General features: G+C 60.1%; 1 protein-coding gene across 7 annotated transcripts in view; it reads right to left on the reverse strand.

The window, feature by feature from the left end:
- Nucleotides 1–2,750: 2,750 nt before the first annotated feature.
- CARD11 (caspase recruitment domain family member 11) overlaps nt 2,751–22,770 on the reverse strand; it is a 108,845-nt gene continuing 88,825 nt past the window's right edge. For 3 of the 7 annotated variants that reach the window (XM_087866947.1, XM_045813366.2, XM_045813367.2), the window contains 14 exons: nt 22,020–22,102; nt 20,846–20,946; nt 19,904–19,956; nt 18,175–18,307; nt 17,415–17,616; nt 16,875–17,046; nt 14,681–14,921; nt 14,040–14,136; nt 13,658–13,753; nt 11,993–12,128; nt 10,640–10,819; nt 6,799–6,923; nt 5,166–5,281; nt 2,751–3,426 (listed from right to left, as the gene is read on the reverse strand). In XM_087866947.1, the coding sequence (XP_087723073.1) occupies nt 3,222–3,426; nt 5,166–5,281; nt 6,799–6,923; nt 10,640–10,819; nt 11,993–12,128; nt 13,658–13,753; nt 14,040–14,136; nt 14,681–14,921; nt 16,875–17,046; nt 17,415–17,616; nt 18,175–18,307; nt 19,904–19,956; nt 20,846–20,946; nt 22,020–22,102 (1,940 nt within the window). In that variant the 3' untranslated portion in view covers nt 2,751–3,221. Of the gene's footprint in view, nt 3,427–5,165; nt 5,282–6,798; nt 6,924–7,877; nt 9,522–10,639; nt 10,820–11,992; nt 12,129–13,657; nt 13,754–14,039; nt 14,137–14,680; nt 14,922–16,874; nt 17,047–17,414; nt 17,617–18,174; nt 18,308–19,903; nt 19,957–20,845; nt 20,947–22,019; nt 22,103–22,770 lie in introns of those variants that run through there. The other 4 variants (XM_087866968.1, XM_087866951.1, XM_087866969.1 and 1 more) reach the window with 4 other exon arrangements.

Consider the following 22,770-nt stretch of genomic DNA (forward strand, 5'->3'; position numbering starts at 1 on the left):
AGTAGATCTACGCCTATGGCACGATTTCCGGGGCTCTGGGCTGTGTGGCTGGTGTCCTTGGAGGTAGACCAAGCATCCGTCACCGGTGTTATCAGCCTGGCACAGGCTCCCTGCTCGAGCCTGGGGCCCTGGGCTGGCAGCAAGCCCCACCGTGCATCTCGGGCGCCTCCCCGAGCCCTGCGCGGGCTCCAAAGGGAAACCACGGCTTGCAGACTCTGGTGTGATCACCGGCGCGGCAGCCGGGTGTGCAGAGCGCTCTGGCAGTCTCCCCATCGCCCAGCCCCACGCGGGCCCCACTCTCCTTCCCAGGCAGCCTCGGGGCTGCGACCTCTGGGCTGTCGGCAGCTGACAAATCGGAGCCCCGAGCTAGCAATCCTCACGTGCGATTCCCCGGGGTTCCAAACCCCAGCCTCCCGCTGACTCTGCGGTGGCATCCGGGGACTGACCCAGAACACAGAAACGCATTCCTGACCTTCTCTTCCCCCTGCCCCACTGTATTAGCACACACACCGCCCCACAGCCCTGCATCCTGGAGCCTGTGAAAATGGCTCGGGGCGGGGGGAGGGGGGAGAAAGAAGCCACCACAATTTTTTTTCAGGTTATCTTTCCCCCCGTGTGTCATCTCTTCACCCCTCCTTGTGTCCTTCCACCGCCCAAATTACACGCAAGCCGCGAGTTTGGTTATTCTGCACAAGCCCGAGCTTCGGAAGTTAGATAAATAAATATAAATAAATCAGCAGAACTTTTACTCCGGGACCCTCTTCTATTCACGTCTGTCCCATCGGCTCTAAGTACTTTACGAGGCAGCACGTGGTCTGAGTGGAAAAACGACCGCCTCGGCTTGGGGAAAATTTACTGTTCCATGTACAGCTCTAGCAAGATGGAAGCAGAAGGCCTTCCGACTCCCGCGGCTCCTCGCGAGGCCGGAGGCTTATCTGGCCCTAAATAACCACAGCTGGGCCTCTCGAAGCACGGCCTCCCCGGACCCAGGGCATCCAGCCTGATTCTGGGGGCTGTTTCAGGGGGGGAAAAAAAGCTTCACTAACTGGCTTGTGGGGGAATGTTTTTTGTTTTTAAAGGCGTCGCTCTCCCTGACAAGCTGGCATCTCAGTGGTGCAGGGATGAATCATCATCACAGAGGGATGAGGGGACCAGGCCCCCTGCCTCAGACGCCCCCCTCCCCTCCCCACTCACACCTCCCTGGGCTTCGTGGCACTCATTTGACTTCTAAGGGTCAAAATGCTAAAAAAAAAAAAATGTAGGATGCACAGTGGTTTTTTTTTTAGACTGAGATATTTATCAAAGCTCTTTTATTCATAATTCGTATCTTGAATATGCAGCAAAAACGTAGCCGATCAACACATGCCCACGGTATTTAAGACCAAGGGTTATTCCTGTATCTGTTAGGAATTGCTTTAAGCTGTTAAGTAACCAAAGACTGAAATAACAGCCACTGAACACAAGATAAAAATTTATTTCTGTCTCATGTAAACAAAACCCAAGTGGTAGTGGTAGTCCTGGGCTCCAAAATGCCATCAGTGACTCAGACGCCTTTTCCCTTTCTTCTCCACTACCCTCCGCGCAGTTTCCATTCTCAAGGTCACCTCAAGATCCAAGATGACTGCTGGAGCTCCAGCCATCACATCTGTAGTCCAGGCAGGAAACTAGAGGAAGGGCTGTTTGTCTCCTCTGTCTTTCCTCCAAACCTCGTCACCTTACATTTCCTTGATTACCCTAGCTGCAAGGGAGGCTGGGATATGTGGTCTCTTGGCTGTACACAGTTTCCCAGGATAAGGCAGGGTTCTGTTAATAAGGAAGGGAGTGTGGAGATTGGGTTGTCAACCAGCAGTTGCTTCCACAGTGCCCATAAACCGCAGACCTGGGATGGAAGCCCAGCCTGCCACCTACTGGGTTGATGATCACTCAGCGTGGCACCACGCTGGACGTGGCCTGGTTTTGGCCACACCCTGTCGGGACCATACTTGGAAAGTCTGCATGAAGGGATCAAGGAGAATGGCGCTAGAACCCATATATCTGCTGCGGAGGGGAGCACAGTTCTCTTGCACACCCCCCGCCCCAGCTCCCGGGCAGTGGGAGCAAACCCAATCCAGACCCTTACCCCACATGCTGGACGGAAAGAGGGAGCGAGGCTGTGTGTATGAATATGACATGCAGAGAAGCAGAGAGCCCATGTGGGGAGAGCGGAGTCAGGGCCCTGGCCTCAGGGCTGGAGTCGGGGACGGGGGACCTCCCAAGTAGCCCATGGAAGGACAAGGACGGGCCCTTCCCAGAGTGACTTTTGATAACTTGTCACTTGAATCAGGACGGACGTTAGTCCACGAAGCGTCTGCTGGTAATCCCGCCCAAAGCCCGGGTACAAATCAGGTCTGTCCTGGGTCAATGGGGGTGTCGGTCTCCCTGCCTGCACCCCCCCGTGGGGCCTGACCTCAGCTTTGCAGAAGGGGCCTGCAGGTTACAGCGGGGGCCAGAGTCGAACACCTCTGCCAACGGAGAAATGATAATAATTTTTAAAAAGGTTGAGGGGCGCCTGGGTGGCACAGCGGTTAAGTGTCTGCCTTCGGCTCAGGGCGTGATCCTGGCGTTACGGGATCGAGCCCCACGTCAGGCTTTTCTGCTGTGAGCCTGCTTCTTCCTCTCCCACTCCCCCTGCTTGTGTTCCCTCTCTCTCTAGCTGTCTCTATCTCTGTCGAATAAATAAAATAAAATCTTTAAAAAAAAAAAAGGTTGAAAACAAGGAAATGGAGAGATTTTAATGCAAGAAAAATAATTGCATGGCATGCTTCCCCCTCCGCCCCAGCTGTCCTGCCTGGGAACGTGTATCTGGTGTGTCCCGAGGGCTGGCGGGTGCCCTGGTGTTCAGGGTCCCTGCCCTACAGGGAGCACACCTGCTCCATGCGTTACATTCATCTGCTGCTCTGGCTTCCGAGGGGCCGTTGGCCTCGGGCCTGGCGTCGTGTCCTTCGTGGGGCCCTGCCCCCTGCTGGTGCCACAGGGCGGGACCCTTGGCCAGGTCAGCCCTGGGGGGGGGGTGCATAAACCCGTCCCGGTCCCCCCGGAGAGTGTCTGGCCCCTCAGCTGCATCTGGCCCGGGGCTCCCTGGGGGGCCCCATACCCGGTTGGACGGAGCCCCCTCGCCCCACAGCCCTGCCCGCTGGGGTCCGCACACCCCGGGAGCTGCGCTCAGCCTCCAGGGGCCCGCCTCACAGCTGGTCCTCGTCCACCCAGACGGTCTTGCGCTGTTCCTCGCTGATCTTGTCTTTGAGGACGCGGAGCAGCTCCTCCACGCTGCCCCACATGTCGGCTTCCACCGTGGCGTACAGGCAGGGCAGGGCCTCCAGCTCCTTCTCCTTCAGCCGGCACAGCCGCAGGAATTCCTCCTCCGTCTCAGGCCGCGGCAGCATCTTCCTGTGGGCACAGGGCGGGGGGACACAGGGCGCTGACGGAGCTGCGTGGGAACCCAGGCCGGGGACGTGTGGGGGCGGGGGAGCCTCGGGCTGGGGGCGGGGGGGGGGCGTGGTGCCTCCCAACCCCCCACCCGCCCCGCGACCGCCACCTGCCGCCTTCCAGCACACGGCCGTGTCACCGGCCCTGTTATTCCGGTCACTTGGGACATCCCAAGAGGTGGGGCTTAAAAAAAATCTTTTATTTTTATTTCCTTTTGTTTACTTAAAAAGAAAGTTCTTCCATTTGCAGAGCTAGCTGGCTGATCGGGCAGGGGAGGTGTGACACTCCTTGGTCTTGTTCAATCCGGCAGCACGCACAGAATCGTCTCCCTCCTGACCGTTCTTAAGACGACATCTCAGTAGTGTGGAATCTGCAATCAGAATTCTGCAATCTGCAGAACTCTTGCATCCCGCAAAACTGAGACGCATACCCGCGGACACACTCATTCCCCGCTCACCCTCCCCAGCCCCTGGCGCCACCATTCGCTCATCTGTGAATCGTCCAGGGGCCTGAAGTGAGTTGAATCGTGTAGTAGTTGTCCTCTTGTGTCCAGCTTACATCGCGGAGCCTCATGTCTTCCAGGTTCATCCAGGTGGTAGCAGGTGCCAGAATGTTCTTCCTTTCTAAGGCTGAATCCTTGTCCAGCGCATGGATGGACTTCATTCTATGTATCCATCCATCGACGGCCACTTGGGCTGCTCCTGCCCTTGACTCTTGGGAATAACGCTGCCGTGAACGTGGGTGAGCTGTTATCTTTTTGACACGATGCTTTGGAGTGGAACCGCTGGGTCATACGGTCACTCTATGAGGACCCTCCGTGCCACTGTCTTCCTCAGTGGCTGCACGATTTCACGTTCCCGCCCGCAGGGCACCGGGCTTCTCCCCGTCCTCGCCGACACACAGCCACTTCTGGTTTTCGGACAGCAGCCGTCAAAACATGTGTGCAGTGGTGAGCTGGGGATTTTTGTCTCGTGTGCTCGTTCATGGGTTCCCTGAGGCCAGGCACTTAACAGGTGCTCAGTAAATGTCTGATGAAGAGGCCTCCCCTCTTTCTCTCACTTTCAGCCGTGTGTAGGAGAGGTGGGGTCAGGGATAGCACCACGTAATGGCCAAGCCCCCAACCCCATAGTCAACCCTGCAACAAATACCACCAGCTCGTCCTTGAACACGGATTCAGACCTTTCCTCACCACCCGCCATGTAGGATCCGGGTCCCGGCTCTTGCCCGGGTGGTCCTAACCCCTGTCTCCACACAGCGGCTGGAGGGAGCCTTTTACGTGTCCTGTGAGATCATGTCAGTCGGCGTGGTCTGGACCCCTCGGCTGCAAGGTCGTTCTCCCCGCACTGCCCACCACACGGACTCCTGCAGCTGTCCCCACCTCGAGGTCAGTACCTGCCCGGCCTGCCCTCACTGCACTGAGGCTGCTGCAACATCAGCATCCCTTCCCCAGCCACCTGGGTCCTGTAGCCACGCCTCCCAGCCCTCGTCCCCCAGACGTGCTCTGCGTGTGTGTTCCTGTCTCCGAGGCCAGAGGCTGCGGGTCGTGTCTGCCCTGGACTGCAGCCGGGCACTCAACGAGGATCCCCGCAAGGGGTGAGCAGGGGGACCAAGCAGCCAGAGGCTCTTGGTGGGGACCCCAGAGGTGTGGCAAGGAGGGAGGAGGTGCAGGAGGCCCTGGGGGAGGGGTCTCAGAGCCCTACCTGAACCTCTTAATGTTCTTCTCCGACACCCGGATGAAGAGCACAATGGGGTAGATCCTGGATTTGATCAAGTCTCTGGTGCAGCTGATCCCGGCCTCCAGCAGACAGTGTTTGTCCTGCAAGCACAGCGGCCGGTGGTCAGTAGCTCCACCAGCCCCTGTGGGTAGCTGGGGCGGGGCCCGTGGTGCGGGGTCAGGCTCCGCGGGACAGGGACAGGGACAGGGCGAGCGCCCCAAGTGCCCCCAGCTGCACCAGGGTGAAGCCCGACCCCTGTGAGACAGGCCCCTGCTGGTCCGCACACTTGGTTCCATGGCGCCGTGCACGGCAGTGGGCGCTGCGGGAGCCCGGGCATCGAGCCCGAGGGGGGTCCGGCGGCATGCGTGAGTTGCTAGAAAGCAAAATGAGCTTCGGGAACACCTGTGACCCCCTCAGCTTACGAAGGCGTTCGTGGCACAATCAAGGGTGGGCAACACCTGGAAGGTGAGGTGGGGCTGGACGGTCCTGGGAGCATCTGCCAGGGTTCTCAGGCATGCTTCCCCGGCACCCAGGAGCTCGTCGGTTCTGAAGAAGGACAATCTCTGCTTTGCCGAAAGCGTCACTTCAAAGACAAACAAACCCCCCAAAGCCCAAACCCTCTGCGTTGAAACAGAACATGGATAGAGGAACGTGAGCGTTCCCGAGTATGCAGTTCAATGAATTTTCACAACCCGAACACGCCCCCGTGTTCCTTCTGGTCACTGCCCTCGCTCCCTGCCCGTGTGGCCGCTGCTCAGACTCCTAGCAGCACAGGTCCGCTGGGTGGCCTCACCCTTCCAGCGACAACCATCTCAGCTCCACCCCTGCCCACTCATGTCCTACCCGCTCCAAGGTCAGAATTCCCTAAACTGCTGTGGCCCAAATTTTAAAACCAGACAAACTGTTCCAGGCTGGTTCACAGCTCTGCCCGTGCTTTCATCCGTGTGAGTGACAACACTGAGGGGGTATGTGCTGGGTGGCAGATGCGGAGCTCCGGTGGGCACCTGCCCTGGCCCTTCCCCCTCTCCCCTCCCCCCTCCAAGGTCACCATCCACTGCAGAGCTGACCCCCCAGGCGCTGGGGCAGCACTCAACAGAGAGCTCTGCTTTGGAAAGGTCTCAGAAGGAGAGAGAACTCAATACTTGGGCCCGATAAGGACCACGTTGTCTGGCTCCAGAAGATTCTAGATCACATGCAGACACCTCTCCTGCATTGCTGCCAATAACCCTTCTGCTGCTCCATTTTCCCTCCTCAGGTGAACGGGACTCCTGGCGCCCACTCGCTCTCCCTGTCTCTCGCCCTGACCCATGCTCCCCTGTCCCTGGCCCTTGTTTTCACAGCCAAGCACATGTACAGCCCTGGGCGATGTGAGTCGGAATGCCAGTGCCAGGGAGCCATCAGAAATAGAAGGTGGCTTCAAAATACCAACGTGCGTGTCAGAGCCCAGAGAACGAGGGCGTGCGGAGAGGCAAATGGAGCAGAAGACAAAAGGAAAAGGAAGAGGTGTGCCCCCAGGGAGGTGAGAACAGCTCTGCATCCCACCCTTGCCCATGGCCGAGGCAGCCTCACAAAGAGAACTGGTGGTGTCATCCCATCCAGTCCCCAACCCCCAGCTCACCTTGGCGGCCACAGCTTCGATGTTGGCAGGAACGATGCATTCAAAAGTGTTGGGGTTCTTCTCTCGGGAGTAGATGATGGCCTCTGTCTTCTGCCTCCTGAGGAGCTCCTCTCTGGTGACAACATCTGCGGACAGAGGACCAGTCCTGAGGGCAGCACAAACCTCCCCTTGCTGGGCTCAACAGAATTCCATGTTGATCCTCTTCTGGCCACATTTAAATGAGCCCTAGCTCCTCTACTAGACTGTGGGACTTCTCAAGGGCAGGGTCAAGGTCACACTTCACACTTCCCACAGCAGCCCACAGAAGAGCTGGTTGGTAAATTCTCAGCACTAAGTTTCATTGGACAAAGTAGCTCAGGCACTGAGGTGCAATACTGGTGAGCTGTTTCTCATGAAGGATAGACAACTATCCACCCACCAGCCCACCCACCCATCCAACTATTCATCCATCCCTCCACCCAACCATCCACCCATCCATTCATCCACCCACCTACCTACCCATCAACCATCCAGCTAGCCACTCATCTACCCAACTAACCATCTACCCATCTATCCATCCCTCTACCCATCCATCTACCCATCCAACCAACCATCCATCCATCTCTCTACCCATTTATCCATCCACTCATCCATCCATCCATCCATCCATCCATCCATCCATCCATCCATCCATCCATCCATCCATCCCTCTACCCATCTACCCACCCAATCCACTCATCCAACCAACCATCCATCCATCAACCCACCTGCCCACCCACCCATCATCTATCTATCCATCCATCCATCCATCCATCCATCCATCCATCCATCCATCCATCCTTCCATCTAACCATCCATCTACCCACCCACCCATGCATCCCTCTACCCAATCATCTATCCATCCCTCCCTCCCTCCCTCTACCTATCCATCCATCCATCCTTTAATTTTTATTGAAATTTAACATTTATTGAAAATCTACTAAGGGTCAGTCATTAGAATAAAAATGTGATAAAACATAGCTGTTGTTGTATTTGAGAACCTATGACATAGCTGGGGAGAAGAATATGGGATACAGAAAACTATGAAACGATTCAGTAGGTGCAGTGATGGGCTATTTATTGTGGCAGCAGTGAGGAGATGTGGAGGGACTAGGGGAACAGGCAGGCTTCCTGGAGGAGGAGGTATGTACTGGAGGCCCCACTCACTTGCTGGGTGACTCTGAACACATCTTTAATCTCTTGACCTCAGGTTCTCCATTTATGAAAGGAGGAGGGTGGAGTTAGTCCAGGACTGGAATTCCCTGCTTGGGCCCAGTTGGCTGGGGGAGCCCACACTAGCCCCCAACTTTGGCATGTATACTACATTTTGCACTGGAAGTGGGTGGGAAGGGATCCAGGGGCGAGCCATTAGGGGAGGAGCTGCAGGTGATTTTGGGGGACGGAGGCAGCCTAGAACTCCCACCCTACAGTGCCTACAGCCCCCGGGCTGTGAATGCACCAAGGGGAAGACAGAGCTTGTTAGCAGAGCTCAGAGTGGCTAAATAGGATTCCAAATCAGGCTTTCTACCTAACTTCATATCGCCAGGAGCCAGCCGAGAAATGCTCAGAGCCTCAGGCAGGAGTGAGGTCTCTTTCTCAGAGCCTCCCTGCAGGGTGTGTGAGGCTCCCAGATAGTCAGGCAGAGGAAGAGCATGGGGACACACACCCTTGAAATGTTCCTGCATGTGCAGCTGGGCTTGGGAGGGCCTTGGAGTCATGCAGACCCTGTTGGGAAAGGAGGTGGGAGCAGCAGCGGCTGCAGGAGCTGGAGCTCAGCGAGCTGGGGGACCCACGTCTGCGCCCTGCCTGCTCCACGTGGGGGGCTGAGAACCTGGAACCCATGCTGCGCTTGGCCCCAGGGTAGCCTCTGGCCATGCATGAGTCTCTAACTTCAACGAGAAGTGGCCGCTGTTATCCTGGTTTTGCAGGCGAGGAAACAAGCGAGGTTGATAACTTGCGCCAAATAAATATCCAGGGAGGGATGGGCAGGCGCAGAGCCTAAACTGAGACCACTCATCTCAAAGAACACGATTTTTCCCACCAACCACACTGTGTGCCGTGGCCCTCCTGGCCAGGGCTGGAGAGGGTCTAAACCATGGGAGAAGAGACACTGGGGGTGCAGCCTCTTACTTCCCACTGAGCCGGGCATCCCGGGAGACCTTGGGCGCATTGGCATCAACCTCCAGGAGAAGGCTGTGTGCGGAGCTGCCATCCCGGGGTCAGCAGGTGGGTCTGCTCCTGCCCGGTGCTGTCCCACCCTAACGTTAGGGCTTTTGCAGGCAGCAAAAGCAGGAGTGGATGCCCATGAAGTCTGCACCCTGGCCAGGGGCTGTCCGGAGCGTTCCCAGCCCCAGCCCCACGTGAGAACCTCTGGGGGAGCTTTGCATAAAGGACGCCCGATGGATGGATAGGGCCGCCCCGCACGCAGGGACACTACCCCGCAGCAGGAGGGCAACGTCATGGATGGATCTCACAAATGTTATGTGGGGTGAAGGGAGCCAAGTATGGGTGATTCTCTACTGCATGGTTCCGTTTGTCGAAAAGTCTAGAAAATGCAAACCAATGTGTGATGGGAAACAGATTGATAGTGCCTGGGGCAGGGGGTGGCGGGGATGCAATATTTGGTCTTCTGGTCGTGGCTGGGGTCACGGGGTGCAGACACCTGCCCGAACTCATTCAACGGCACACGTCCACTAGGATGACGACTGTTAAGGCAAATGACCAGTGTTGGTGAGCTTGGGGAGAAACTGGGACCCTTGTGTGTGCTCGGGGGAGTGTGGAATGGTACGGCCGCCGTGCTCATGAGCATGGCAGCTTAAAATTAAAACAAAACAAAAACCATCGAATCCCCACGTGACCAGCAATCCCACTGCTGGGTCTCTCCCCACGAGACAGGAAGCAGGGGCTTGAAGAGGGGCTCGCTCGCCCACGTTCACGGCAGCACGATTCCCAGCAGCCGAGTGGTGGAGGCACCCCGCGTGTCCATCGGTGGACGATGGACAGACACGCGGTGGCCCAGCCACACTGTGGAACATCCCCTCGGCCTTGACAAGGAAGGACGTTTTGACACCGGCTCCCACAGGGATGGGCCTCGGGACAGTATGCTGAGTGACAGAAGCCAGAGGCCAAGGGACGGACGCTGGATGATTCCCCTTATGTGAGGCCCACAGAGGACTCAGATCCACAGGGACAAACAGTAAATGGTGGGCGCCGGCGGCTGGGGAGTGAGCGTTCAATGGGGACAGAGTTCCAGTTTGGGAAAATGAAACAGTTCTGGAAATACATGTACTTAATACCCCTGACTGGACACGTGGAAGTGGTTAAAGTGGTACCTTTTATGTTACCCGTATTTTATGGTAACAAGCCCACCACCGGGCACCGGACAGCGGGTTGGTAGGAGCGGCCCTGGACGTCCACGATTTAAATACAGACGACACTGAGGATGATTCCACTTTGCAGGCAGGATTGGGGCTCAGCCCTCTGTGTCTGGGGTGTACGACCATGGCCCCCTAGCCACATCGAGGTCATGGACGCCCTGGTGATGGACGGCTTGCCTCTTGGGCCCAGGGTGGGACCCCAAGTCACGTCTAACTGACCCTGTGCCCTTTGTCCCGGACCCTCGGTATGAATGGTGACGGGGAGGCCAGCGTTCGCTGCTCTGGGCCCATGCTGAACTCATGGCGACAGGGACCGTGACTCTCCCTCCCTGCGTGCACCAGGCCAGGAGGGAGCGTGGCCCTTCCATCTGCTCTCCCGCCCCGCCGCCTGACCTGATGGAGGAGGAGGGCCCGGGAGGGGCTCCTGGCCGGTGGGGCTCACTCACCCGGCTTGCACATGGTGAACTCCATCGCGCCCCCCGAGTTGAGCAGCTTCTGGACCAGCCCCTTGGCCAGCATGGTGGGCGTGAAGAGGACGGGCCGGCGGCGCTCGCAGTAGAAAGCACGCACCAGGCTGTAGGGGATCAGGCTGAGGTTCCTGCTGAGCTCGCTCTCGGGGTCCAGCTCTGGGAGGGGACAGGAAAGGGCCAGCGGTGAGACCCCAGCCTCCCCGCCAGGGTGCGGGGGTCACGGAGGGCCTGGGAGCCTTGCTGACCCCACGGAGCCCACAGGAACCAGGATGCCCCTTGGCCATCCAGGAGTGTTTACGAAGGGCCCCATGGGCCGGGCCCTGTTCTGGGAGCTGGGGCAATGGCCCTGCCTCCTGGTGCCTGCTTTCAGGGAGGTGGTGGTGGCAGGAGGCAGGTCCGAGGCATGTAACGAGCCCCACTGCTCACTCTGGGCAGCAGTGCTGAGCTCTCAAGGAGGGGCTGGAGCGGGATGGGCAAGGGTGGCTTTCCTGAGGACGGTCAGGGACTGGGGCCAGCGCGTAGAGAAGGAGCCAGGCGAGGAGGGCTGGAGGAAGGGCAGTCTGTGCAGAGGGGCGGGTGGGCGGGCAGAAGGAGAGCGAGGGGCCGGCAGGAGAGGATGAAGGGGCAGGGGTGAGCAGGGCCACCTAAGAGGGGCTTGGGGCTTATTTCAGAAGCTCTGGGAAGCCACCAGCCAGGGGCAGGGAGTGACGTGGCCTCCTTTCTGCCTTTCCAAGCCTCTCTGGCTGGTGTGTGGGGAGCAGTGCAGAGCGGCCCCCAGGCTCCAGGAACCCCCACCCGCCCCAGAAACCAGCGGCTTGTCCTTTCCTTTGTCCCCTGACCTGGCCGTCGGAGGGCCAGTCTGGAGAGGGGCCTGGGCTCTCCGGCCATCCATGCCCGGGCCAGCCTGACCCCACGAGAACAGCCGGGAAGGCTGGCTTGCCTTCAGCAGGGCTTTCCAGAGGGGCCTGTGCAGCCAGGTACCCCTGACTGCTTGGGAAATGGCAAGAAGCACGCAGTGCAGAGAGAAATCAATAAGTGAACACTTCACAGGAAACAGCTCCAATTAACACGGGCATCTGGGCTCCAACCAACTACAGCGAGCGTTCGTTAGGGGTGAGCCTGGCAGGACGCACCCCCCACTCCCGCCCCGGGCAGGCCGTCCAGCCAAGGCCAGGTGGGTCCCCTGGCAGCTCCTCCCAGGGAGGAACCCCTGTTTTGAGGGAGTACGTGTCCCAGCCCCCCTGGTGGGGACCCATGGGACCTGCCCAGACCCCCAGCAGCCCCCAGGCCAGCAGGACGTGGGGAGGGGCCAGGCGGTCAGCACCATACCTTCCTGCTTCTCGGTCAAGAGCTTGGTGGCATCCAGTGACGACCGGGCCAGGCTCCCCAGCGGGCTCCCCGAGACGATGCGGACTCTCTCGTTGCTGTTCATCCTTTTGTACTTGTTCTCAGACCTGCTGACGAACTGGAGGATGGGGTGGGGGGTGCTTTTCTTCTAACCAGACCGAGCTGCCTCCACCCAGGCACGGGCGGACCTCTGCTCAGACCCCAGCTCTGCCCCTGGGGGCCGGGGTCGGTCACCTTCCCCCGTGAAAACAGGAGACACCTAGCAGGCCAAGAGTGTCCTTTAGCTATTTCGATGTCATTAGCAGGGAAGTAAGCAAACAAACGCTGTCTCCCCTCCCTAACCAGGTTGAAGCCTGCCAGGGGTGGGGTGCAGCTGGGGTGCGTGGGGAGTCCCTCTGGCAATCCCATGCGCATTCCTGGGGAGCCATGGTTGGAAGGTCCCTGGCTGGGAGCCCCTGTTGGCAGGACGGTTCCATCTCCTATGATGCTGCCCTCCACAACCCCTGCCTCAGTATCCCCAAGTGCTCTGGGGGTGCCTGCTCCCTTGTACAATTCCGAGTTGAGCCCTGGAGAGGGATGTCCCAGTACTGGACACAGAATCCAAATTCCCACCTACTCCCTGGGCTGCTTTGATCTCTCCATACCCTCCGGAGGCAGGAAGAAAGATCCAGGGACCTGAGATCTCAGTTGGGCTCTGTTGTTCACTGGCCCTTGGGTGAACCACCCAGAGACGCCCAAGGTTTATGACTCTTGCATGACGTGTGGGCAGTGACACAGGCAGGACCGTGTGGTCTCACGTGGTCCTGTCTTCGGGAGTAGCTCAGACTCACGAGGGTTCCTTCCGTCTCTGTAAGTATCTTTCTGGTACCTGTCTGCATCTACGTGGGGTTAGGGTCACACTGTTAACCATTTCTCTGGGTTTCCCATGTTCCCAGGTCAGGACAGAGCAGTGGAGTGATACACCAGCTCTGCTGGGGCCTGATTAGTGCAGTGTCAACACAGGAACATCCTTGCGGGACCACGCCGTCACGTCACTCCCTTAGCTCTTGTCGGCAGGTAACAGAAAAAAGGGCTGCAGAGAATGCTTCTGCGTTTATGTGAAATCCCTTCTCAAGATATCACCTACTATGCTACTCAGTGTCCTTGTAAAAGGATTCATGCCAAAAAATAAATAAATAAAATAAATCCACTTTAGAATTAAGTATAAGGGAACATTTTTTCTGGTCCCAAACAGCTAAAATGTTTCTGTGGTCAGATAAGATTTAAAGAATCTGTAGCATTTCCCTTTTTTCCTTGGCTGCCAGGAGGCTCAGAGATAAATTTCATGCTCGATCTGAGGGACAAAACTGACGTAGACACCTACGATGTTTGTTTTCTTCTCCTGATACACTGTTTCTGATCTGTTAATATTGACTAGCTAAGTTATTTAAGTTCTTTTAGCCTGAAGTTCCTCCAATCTTTTATGAAAGTGACCTGTCGCAGTAAGGATACAATGGGACGGGAAATGTGAGGCGCTGTGAGAAGTTGCAATGGCGTACAAACACAAAGCACCGTTATTGTGATCAGGTCGTCTCTCCTGGGCAGCAAGAGGGCAGAGCCACAGCGAAATGGGATTGCAAGGTCAGTAGGTGCTCTGGGGAGCTTTACCTGAAGGAGCTGGCCGAAAAGGAAACTTGCTCGAGAGAGGCGGGGACTGACCCGGGGGTCGCTGGTGGAAAGTGGCTCTTCGGGCTGCAGGGTGTTCTGAAATCAGTTATCAGTTGGTCAGACGCACTGGGCTCAGCAGGACGTGAGAGCCCACTGAGGCCACGGAGAACCAGGGACGCGTCCTCAAGCCCCCTCGGTGTGAAGGGGAGAAGCGCCAGTCATGCAATCAAGGCATTCCAGGCGGGGAGCAAGCTTGGAGGGCAAGGGGAGCCCCGAGACTTGTTCTGGCAGAGACCAGAGATGCAGGTGAAAGGCTGCCTCCCCTTGAGATTAGCGGCTCCCGTGTTAGCCCTCCCGCCGGTGGGGCCGCTGGGTGACTTACCCGGAGCGCCCTCAGGGTGTGGTGGGTGCTGTCTGCCTCCTCTCGGCTGCCCCTGTGCATCAGACGTTGCAGCTTGACCAGAAGCAGCTGCTGGGCTCTGGGGGAGACGGGAGGGGAGGGCAGAACCTCAGCGCCAGGCCTGCCCCTGTGCAGGGGGAGGTCTGGGGCCTGGAGGCACCCCAGGGAGGACATGGCACCCAGGCAGCTCGGCTGGGGTCCCCCAGCCAGTGCTGACTGTGGCTAAGCCACTCCTCTGAGCCTTGGTAGGTGGCATTTGCCGATGCTGACCTCACAGCATTGGCCTGAGTGACCGCTGGAGTCTACAGGTGCTTTACAGACACCTGCCGCGTCTAACCAACGCTCTACTGCTGTATAATGACATAAGGAGGTCAGGGAGGTGGCCTGCGGCCACGCTAGCCATCACTAGCGAAGGAGCATAAAATCAAGAGCCCAGCATTCCCCGGCGATGACCAAAGGAGGCTTTCCCGGGCATGAGCGAAGCTACAGTCCTTAAGAGCAACATCCCTGGGCAGGCAGGGAAGCTTCAGGAGAAGGAGGGAATGGGGGGGCCCCCCGTGAGCCCCCCTGCTGGGCGGCAGCCGCCCCCGCCCACCCCGGCCCGGCACCTGCTCCGGCCTCACCGGCTGTAGCTGGGTATGGTGCCCACGTCCAGGTCCTGGTCCGTGTAAGGGTCGACCCGTGCGCACAGCCACTCATGCCTGTCCTGGTACATGGTGTCGCGGACGTGCACGACGTCATCGCACTTTAGGGACAGGGAGCAGGCGTCTAGCTGGCTGGAGATGTTCAGGTTCAGCCGGATGTAGAAGGAGTCCCCCGAGGTGATCAGGCCCTCCTCCATGTCCTTCAGCAGCTTCCGGTACCCTGTGCAAGATGAGGAGGAAAAGGAAGCACGGGCTGTCCATCGGCGGTGGGCCTCCCGCTGCCAAGAACCTCCAGGCACAAATCCCCTCCTCGCTGTCCCCGAAGACGCACCCGCGTGGCACGTTCCTCCTAGAGCTCGCAGGGACTCCCCTGTGTCCTGTGTGGGTTTCCCTCTTCATCTTGGCTGCCAGGGAGCTCACAGCTAAGGTGTGTGCCAAGTTGCAACAAGTCTAGGACCTCCGCTACGATCTCCACGCCTTGCTCACTGCTGGGTGTTTTTTCCCCTTTCACCGATGCACGACTCATGCACAGTAAACCCGGTCATTCTCACGAATGCAGGCACCCGGGCATACACTGCTCGGAACCTCTCTCACACTCCCTGGGTCAATTCCCTTCCCGGGGAACCGCGATCCCCGCTGCTGGCACCACAGCAGAGCTGTGCCTCACTGCATGGAGACGGAAGCCAATGGGACGTGCTCTCCCATGTCCGGCTTCGGGTCACTCCACTGTGGACAGTATCATACGTGTCTTTGGTGGACACGCGCACGCGTTTCTCCTGGCTCTGCCCACGGAAGTGGAATCACTAGGACCCTGATTATCCATACATGCAGCTTCCGAGGACACCGCCCAAAGGTTTTCCCAAGCGGTAGGAGCACAGCGTGGTTGTTTTAACCTTACTTAACGCCGCTGTCCTTTCTAGTATGAGTTTTTACAAATCCCTTTGGAAGGAAACGGCAGAAAGTGCAAATACAATAAATCCAGCAAACTGAACGTCTGTAACATAAATCCATAATGCAAAGCCCCAAATCAGCTCCGCACACCCCAGAGTTGCCTAACACAGAAGAAGCTACAACCGTCCTAAGTCCCAGGCCCAGCGTGTCCGCGCCTGCCCCACGGCGGGAGGCTTGATGCTGCTGGGTCTTCTGATCAGTGCTCCCGGAGAAGTGGGGGATTCCTGGTTGGGTCCTTCCCCCTCCCCTGCTCAGGGTTAACACCCTTCACTATCTGAGCTCTTCACCCCCCTCAGAGAAAGGCCCTACTAGGCGGGACCTTTCCTGCCCTGAATCCCGGACCACAGGGTTACAACTCTGGGGACTTTGCCGGCCAGGGGGCAGGGCGCTGCGCAGAGATGTTCTGCTGGGCGGGAAGGCCGGGCTGGGAAGAGGGGAGGAGCCTGCCCGCGTGAGGAGGAGACGGCGGCGGTGGCTGGGCCCTGTGTGTGGGGACCGGCCTCATCTTCCGCACAGACCGGGCACTGCCGGGAAGCAGGCAGGCTAGCAGGCAGCGGTGGGGAGCGGCGAGAGAGAAAGTGGCTATTTATGCGCTGTTGAAACATTCATGAGCCCTCGCGGTTAAAAATAAGATCCAGCTGCAGAGATAATCACGCAGGAGAAAAACACGGAGGTGAGAATGGGGGCTGACTGAGTCTTAGGGAACTGGAAGACAGAGCCTGGCGCTCACTGCCCAGGAGTCGCGGGCAAGACACAGGAGCCGCGACCTCAGCCCTGCTGGGGCCAGATGAGAAGGGAGTGAGGCTTTCTGGAGACAGTCCTGGAGCCAGCCCGAGCTGTGGCTCAGTGGCCCTGCGGTGCCGGGGCGGCCAGCCCAGAGTCCCTGTCTGTGTCAGGGCCAGAAGTCAGCCTCTACCTGGCAGGGAAAGGGGTGAGCCGGGCTGGGCAGGGAAGGGGCCTGGCCGGGGACCCCTGCCTCCTCTCGCCGGGTCCAGCATTCCACAGGTGGCCAGGCACTCCACCTGCACCGAGGTATGCCAGGCAGGTGTCAGCTCACCTGGGCTCCCGTTCACCTGTCCTTCCCTGCCTGCTGTCCCGTCAGACCCTCCTGACCGGGCCGCGACCGGCTGGTTCCTCCCACTGAAAAGACGCACACGCGGAGGACGCTGGTGCAGGGCCCCGCCCACAGTCCGAGCAGGGTGGGTGAGCACGGCGACTTTACCTTCCTGGTTGACCTTGTAGTGCAGGGTGACGGGCCCACTGCACCTCTGGATGGTCCAGTGCGCCTCCTCCTTGGTGCACGTGTCCAGGGGGACGCTCTGCCGCTCGCCCTTGATGCAGCCTTCCAGCTGGAGAGCAGGGACACACTGTTCTTGGCTCCTCCAGCGGCAGGGCTGCAGGGGTGAGGCCGCCCCGCTGGGGAACAAAAGCACCTCTCCCCCAACAGTGACTAGCTCAATGTCGCTGAGAGCCCGGGGAGCATCCCACTTAAAGTCACATGCCTCCCGTGCACTGGTGTGTGTGCATGTGTGTGTGCGCGCACAGGCTCTAGCCACACGCCCGAGGGCCCTCACGGAGAAGGGCCCGGAGAGGCTCAGGATGAGGGGCTGCCGCCCTGCCCCCCTCCAGCTCCCTCCTGCAAGCTGGGGGGCGGGGGTGTGCCCTCCGTCAGCACACGCGTGGAGAAGTGGGGAAAGCCCCGGGCCGTACTCCGGCTGCGCTGCCACCTTCCCCACCCCCCGGCCCCCCCCAGGCGCCTCACCAGCAGCAGCTGGTGGCCCTCATGCAGGCCCGCCTTCTCGGCCAGGGAGCCCGGCTTGACCGAGTGGACGAAGCTCCCTCGCGCGTTGCCCCCGAGCAGGGTGAGCTGCGAGATGAGGCTGTCTCCGTTCAGCGTGGTGTGCTGCACCGAGGGCCCGGGGCCCCGCACGTGCCCCACAGACGTCACAGACGGCCGGAAGGGTCTGGGTCAGAGGGAAACAGTGGTTACGCAGCTGTGATGAGGACATGCCACATGGCAGGCCTCGGAGGGCAGGGTCCCGTCGCAGGAGCTGTGAGAGCAGCCCCCTGAGGAGAGGGCTCACAACCGGCTCTCGCCAGGAAAACAGCCAAGACACTGAGCTGCCCTCAGCCCGCGGCGGCGGTCACGTGAGCGCTCACACTGGCCGCCCGCCCGCATGGGCTGGGCTAAGGACACGCTGGCTGCTCTGCTCCTCCTCACGCACCCGGTGGGCTGCCGTGCGCACAGTCCCCCCGGGTGTCCTGGGTCTCAGGTGGGGTGGGGGCCCGTCGGACATCGAGGGCTGCCCCCTTGCCTCTACCACGCTGTGTGGCCCTGGGCAGGCCCCTTCCTCCCTGGGCCTGATCGGGATGGCGGGGGGATGCTTTCTGGCTCTGGGACACTATGGTTCCTGGGCTCTGATTCTAGAATGGTCCCTTTTTGGGAGATGTAGGGGGTGACTGGCCTTTACCCGGCCATCCCCTCCCCCAGCTCTGGATCCCCTTTCCCACGACCACAGTACCTTTCTAGCGAGAACTTCCTAAACATGAGGTTGACTTGCTCCAGGTCATAGGCGTCCAGGCCCTCGGACTGGTGGGAGGAGGAGGAGGAGTGGACGGACGGGGGTCCGAAGGAGCAGCGCTCGTGACTGTCGTCTGCAAAGGGGCCGGCACACATGAGGACCCGCAGAGCAGGGAGGGCGGCCGCTGCTCCTCCCCACCTGCATCCCAGGAAATCCTCCCGCCGGGCCGGGGCCAGGAAGCCTGCAGCAGGTGCCGCACCGAATCTTCTCCCGGAGAGCCATGCCCCTGCCTCTGAGTCCCTCCTTCTGGGAAGCCTCGCCAGCTCCCTGCTTTTGAAGGTGCCTGTTTCTGCATGTGGGAAAGGGATCTGCTCCTGCAGGCACCCATTCTGCTTTTGGTTTGGGGTCCACATTATCATCTCGGGACCACCGTTCGTCTTAACATCTGCCACTTCTGGGCCTGTGAGCTGGGGCAGGGCCCAAAGGGCAGAGTCTAGACCGAGGACAGAGCCCCCTCTTCCCAACTCAGCGGGACCCCGAGGACTTGGGGGGAAGACACCCACTCCCCACTGCCCAGGCACTGCGATGCAGGATGTGCAAACCGGCCCTGGGCTGATAACAAAGGCTTCTCTGCAAAGGGAATTTGTCCTGACGCTGCAAAATGCCTTGGATGGCTGCCCAGAATTCTCTTTTGAGCTCTCCCCTTTCCAAAACTCCTTCAATTCTTCTCATTACCCAGCCTCTATTAGGTGCTAACCTCTCTTTAACACTTGATAGCTTCTGATGGTCCCCAATTAGGGAGAGCTGCTAATCCTTCATCTTATCTGCTGGCAGCCTGAGCGGCTGAGGGTAGAGGCAGGGTTGGGGGGAGCCCGGGAAGGAGAGGGCTGGCAGGCCCCACCTTGGGGAGTCTGGGCCAGCCCCCACGCTTCCGGTTTAGGAGGAGCAGGGGCCCCAGAGACACGGGGTTATCTCCAGGAGGCCTCGAACCCTTCCCGCCCTCTGTCTTCTGCCTACGCAGGCAGGTGCTCTGGTTGGTATATCACAGCTGTCCCACCTGGGTGACGGCCAGCGCAAGGACTTGGGGACACGAGTCTTTGTGTCCCGTGCCCCAGGCGTGGTGAGGTGTGGGGGCTCAAAGTCTGCTGGGCTGAACTAGATCGCCTCCCACCCCCCCAATTGCAAGGGGCCGTGGGTCCCTGGAGACTGAGCCCTCATTCCCTGCTCTCTGTTCTAGGCCCAGGGAATATCCCCTCCGTCACACCGGCTCTGCCCCATACCTCCAGTTTCAGGGTGGGGGGAGAACCACCCTAACTGCCAGCCCACGTCATTTCCCACCCCCATGCCACCGTCCTTGACCTCTCTGTGGCTCCCTTCCCTCGTCTGCAAACAGTTGTTGCCGATTAAACCCTCTCTTATAAATCTAGATGGAACCGGCTCTGTGCGCGGCAGCTGCAGGCCTCTGCTGCCTCCAGACCGAGGTCAGGCTGCCCCCCACCCCCCCAGGCCCGGGCCCGGCAGCTCCCCAGGGATGGAAGGCCAGCTCCCCAGCACAGACAGCAAGCACCGCCCTCTCGAGATCCACACCGCACACATTTCCTGAGGACCTAGGAGGCGCAGGGCTCTCTCCTGAGCTGGAGGGTCCGGGCGTGGGTGGCTTGGCCGTGCTCCCGCTGGATGGCAGGTGGCCGCCACACCGGTATGCCTGTGAGCTCCGCCAGGCACCTACCGTCAAAGTCCAAGACATCGAACCCGCCACTGTCATTGTCTTCCTCAACTGTGCTGTAAGACACGAGGGGGGGACAGGGGAGCGCATGTGAGCACGGGATCTCTCCAGGCCGTGTGCAGGGGTTGAGGGTGGGGGAAGATTTTGGAACGTTCTGGCTCTCCGAGAGGCCTTGGCTTGGAGAGGGCAGCATGCGCAGGAGGGGAAGGTGGGCGGAGGGCTGGACAAGGCTGTGTGCTCCGCTGGGGGACAGGGGGTCCCACGTGGCCAGCATGAGGAGGCTCACGAAGGGCGGGTAGCAGCGTCCCCGACAGCCCCACCTGCTACTTCCCACTCACTCTCTTCCTGACACAGAGGGCTCAGCACCCACTTGAGCTCACGCCACCTCGTGTGATGGGTCTACACAGCCGAGCGTGCCCTTCACACAGGACGCAACGTGCTCCACGAGTTCCAAGCTCCCCACGAGTGGTTCTTGCCGTAGCCCGACAAGGCCCAAACCAGGCCGTGGGCAGGTGGGGGGTGTGGATCCCACCCTGCAGGCCGCTCTGTGTGGCCAGCCCTTCTGGAAACCACCCAGGGATCTCTAATGTCCAGCTGGCTGGAAGCATCCGGACGCTCGGGGAATGATACCTGCCCTGTGGTTTTCCCAGCTGGGGACGGGGATGGTTTCCCAGAGGTGGGGGGGGGGGAGCAGGAATGGGGAGGCTCTTCCTGGGGTCTACCCTTCTTGGGCTGCCTGATTTCCGGGCAGCACGGGGCAAACCGACGTAGGCGCCGACACTTGGTAGCTCGCTGGGCGGCCCTGGGAAAGCCACACGCCTTCTCTGAGCCTCGGTCTCGTTTGTGAAGCAGGCAGCACCCTGCCTACCTTTCAGGGCTGGCTCAAGGGCTGAGGGAGGGGGTGTGCAGGGGCGCGTGCGGCACCCGCCCCCGCCCACCACCCACCTGCGGTGAGGCGCGTGTTCCTTGTAGCGCCTGAGGATGGAGTCGTTGCCGGGGGGCTCGGCGGTGATGGACAAGATGCTCGAGCGGCTCCGGTGCGGCTGCTTGGAGACACACAGACGCGCCATGGGGGCCGGGGATTCACACGGCCCTGCCTCCGCGGGCTTAAGTAGGAGACACGGGCACGAAGCTTCACGCGGATGCGCCCCGCCCCTGGCACGGCCGGCCAAGCGCGTTCTCAGCAGCGACCTTGGCCGGGGAAGGCTTGTGCTCAGCCTGGGGCGGCTCAGGGCCGCGGCAGCCTCGGAGCCTGGCGCACATCTGCTCGCACATCTGCTCGCCTCGGGCGGGGGCAGGAGGACGCGGGCGGGAGTCCGCCCAGACCCAGGGGGTTGTGGGGGGCCAGGCGGGGCCTTGAACCCTGCACAGGCCTAGTTCCACGGCCCCCCACCCCCTGGCTGCGCCGGCCTTGGGCACCCACTCCCGACGAGAGGAAGATGCGTGGGCCCAGTGCGGCACAGCTGCTGGAGGACGACCCTGCTGGCTCCTGGCAAGGGCTGCCTTAAACAAGAGCCCCGGATTTCGCCCCCCAGAGCTGCAAGCAGACAGGAGCCATTTCTTATCAAACCTCCGCATCCCCCAGGGCCTGATTTTGGAAGCTGAGCTGACAAGCTTCCCAGGGCTTCGCCTCTGGGGTTAGAATTTCTAATCCCGTGCCTTCTGCTGCCTGCCTGGGGGGGAGTGACACTGGATCCAGGGGCTGGGACCCCGCGAGGGGGAGGGGGGAGCAGGCTAGGGCGGGGAACCCGGGCTCTGCGGTCTACGGCTCCAGGTGCTGGCGCCCTGCGGGCTGCCGGAGGTGCCCGGGGCCTGAAGTTGCCGTTGAATTCTCAGCGGCTGCCTGCGCGGTTCCCTACGGCTCCTCAGAGGCCCATCTCTTCTTCCCACCAAGTGTTAAATTGGGAAAGGAGGCGGCGAGAAGGCGTAAATACATCGTGAGCCAGTGGAAACATCTTTAAATAAACATAAGGAGGGTCTGGGCTGCAGCCCCAGAGTGATGCTGCTCACAGGCCTGGAGCAGAGCGCAAAGTAAGGGGGCGGGTCTGCTGGGGCTGATGAAGGGGGGAGGGGCTGGGGACGGGTTCTGAGCTGGGGGTGGCCTGGGGACCCGGCTTACCACCTTGGAGAAGGAGTTGGTGATGGGCAGGGATCTGGAGGAGCTGGGGCTGGCGTCTGTGCCTTCTTCTTCATGGCCTCGCCCTGTCCTCGCCGACGCAGGAGGCAAAAGGCAGGGAAGAGGGGATTCAGATCCCCTGTGGCCACCGAGCGCCTGAGGGCTGTCCCATCTGGGTGGCCTGTCCTCCTAGGGAGGGTGGGGGGCGGCCTCCTCCCTCCTCTTGTTTCCCCAGCTGCCGGCAGCCAGGAGGCAGTGGGGTCCTGCACGCCGGCGCATCCTGCCGCGGCCAGGCCCAGGGCAGCCTCGGGAGAGGCTGGACGATGTCCTGTATCTCTGAGCACTCAGGCGGGGCCCCACCCGGCGCTCTGTGGAACAGCAGGAATGGGAGCATGCATCTTGTAGAGTGGAAACATCCCCGCCCAGGGACCCCATCCTCAAGACGCTTCCCAGCGTCTCTACTGAACAGGCCGACTGGAGACGGGGGCCGGCTGGGGGCAGAGTCGGTCGCCTCCTCGGTAAAGCCCTGGGCGCCCCTCCTGCTCCTTCAGGGCCGTCTGGGGTTTTGTGCACACTTCTCTCAGTCCTTGCCTTGCTGTGCAGGAACTGGCTCTCCCACGTGTCCCCCCGTAGCTTGTGCGTGAACAGTCAGACACACGCACACACCACCCTAGACAGCGGCAAAGGCTCGGGGAGGGTCCGGAACCTCCGTCATCCTGCTGCTGCCTGTCCCTCTTCTTGGGGCAAACACTTC

The sequence above is a fragment of the Ursus americanus genome, chromosome 2 (genome assembly GCF_024610735.1).
Source record: "Ursus americanus isolate L20-20 chromosome 2, mUrsAme1.1.p, whole genome shotgun sequence".
Taxonomy (NCBI): domain Eukaryota; kingdom Metazoa; phylum Chordata; class Mammalia; order Carnivora; family Ursidae; genus Ursus; species Ursus americanus.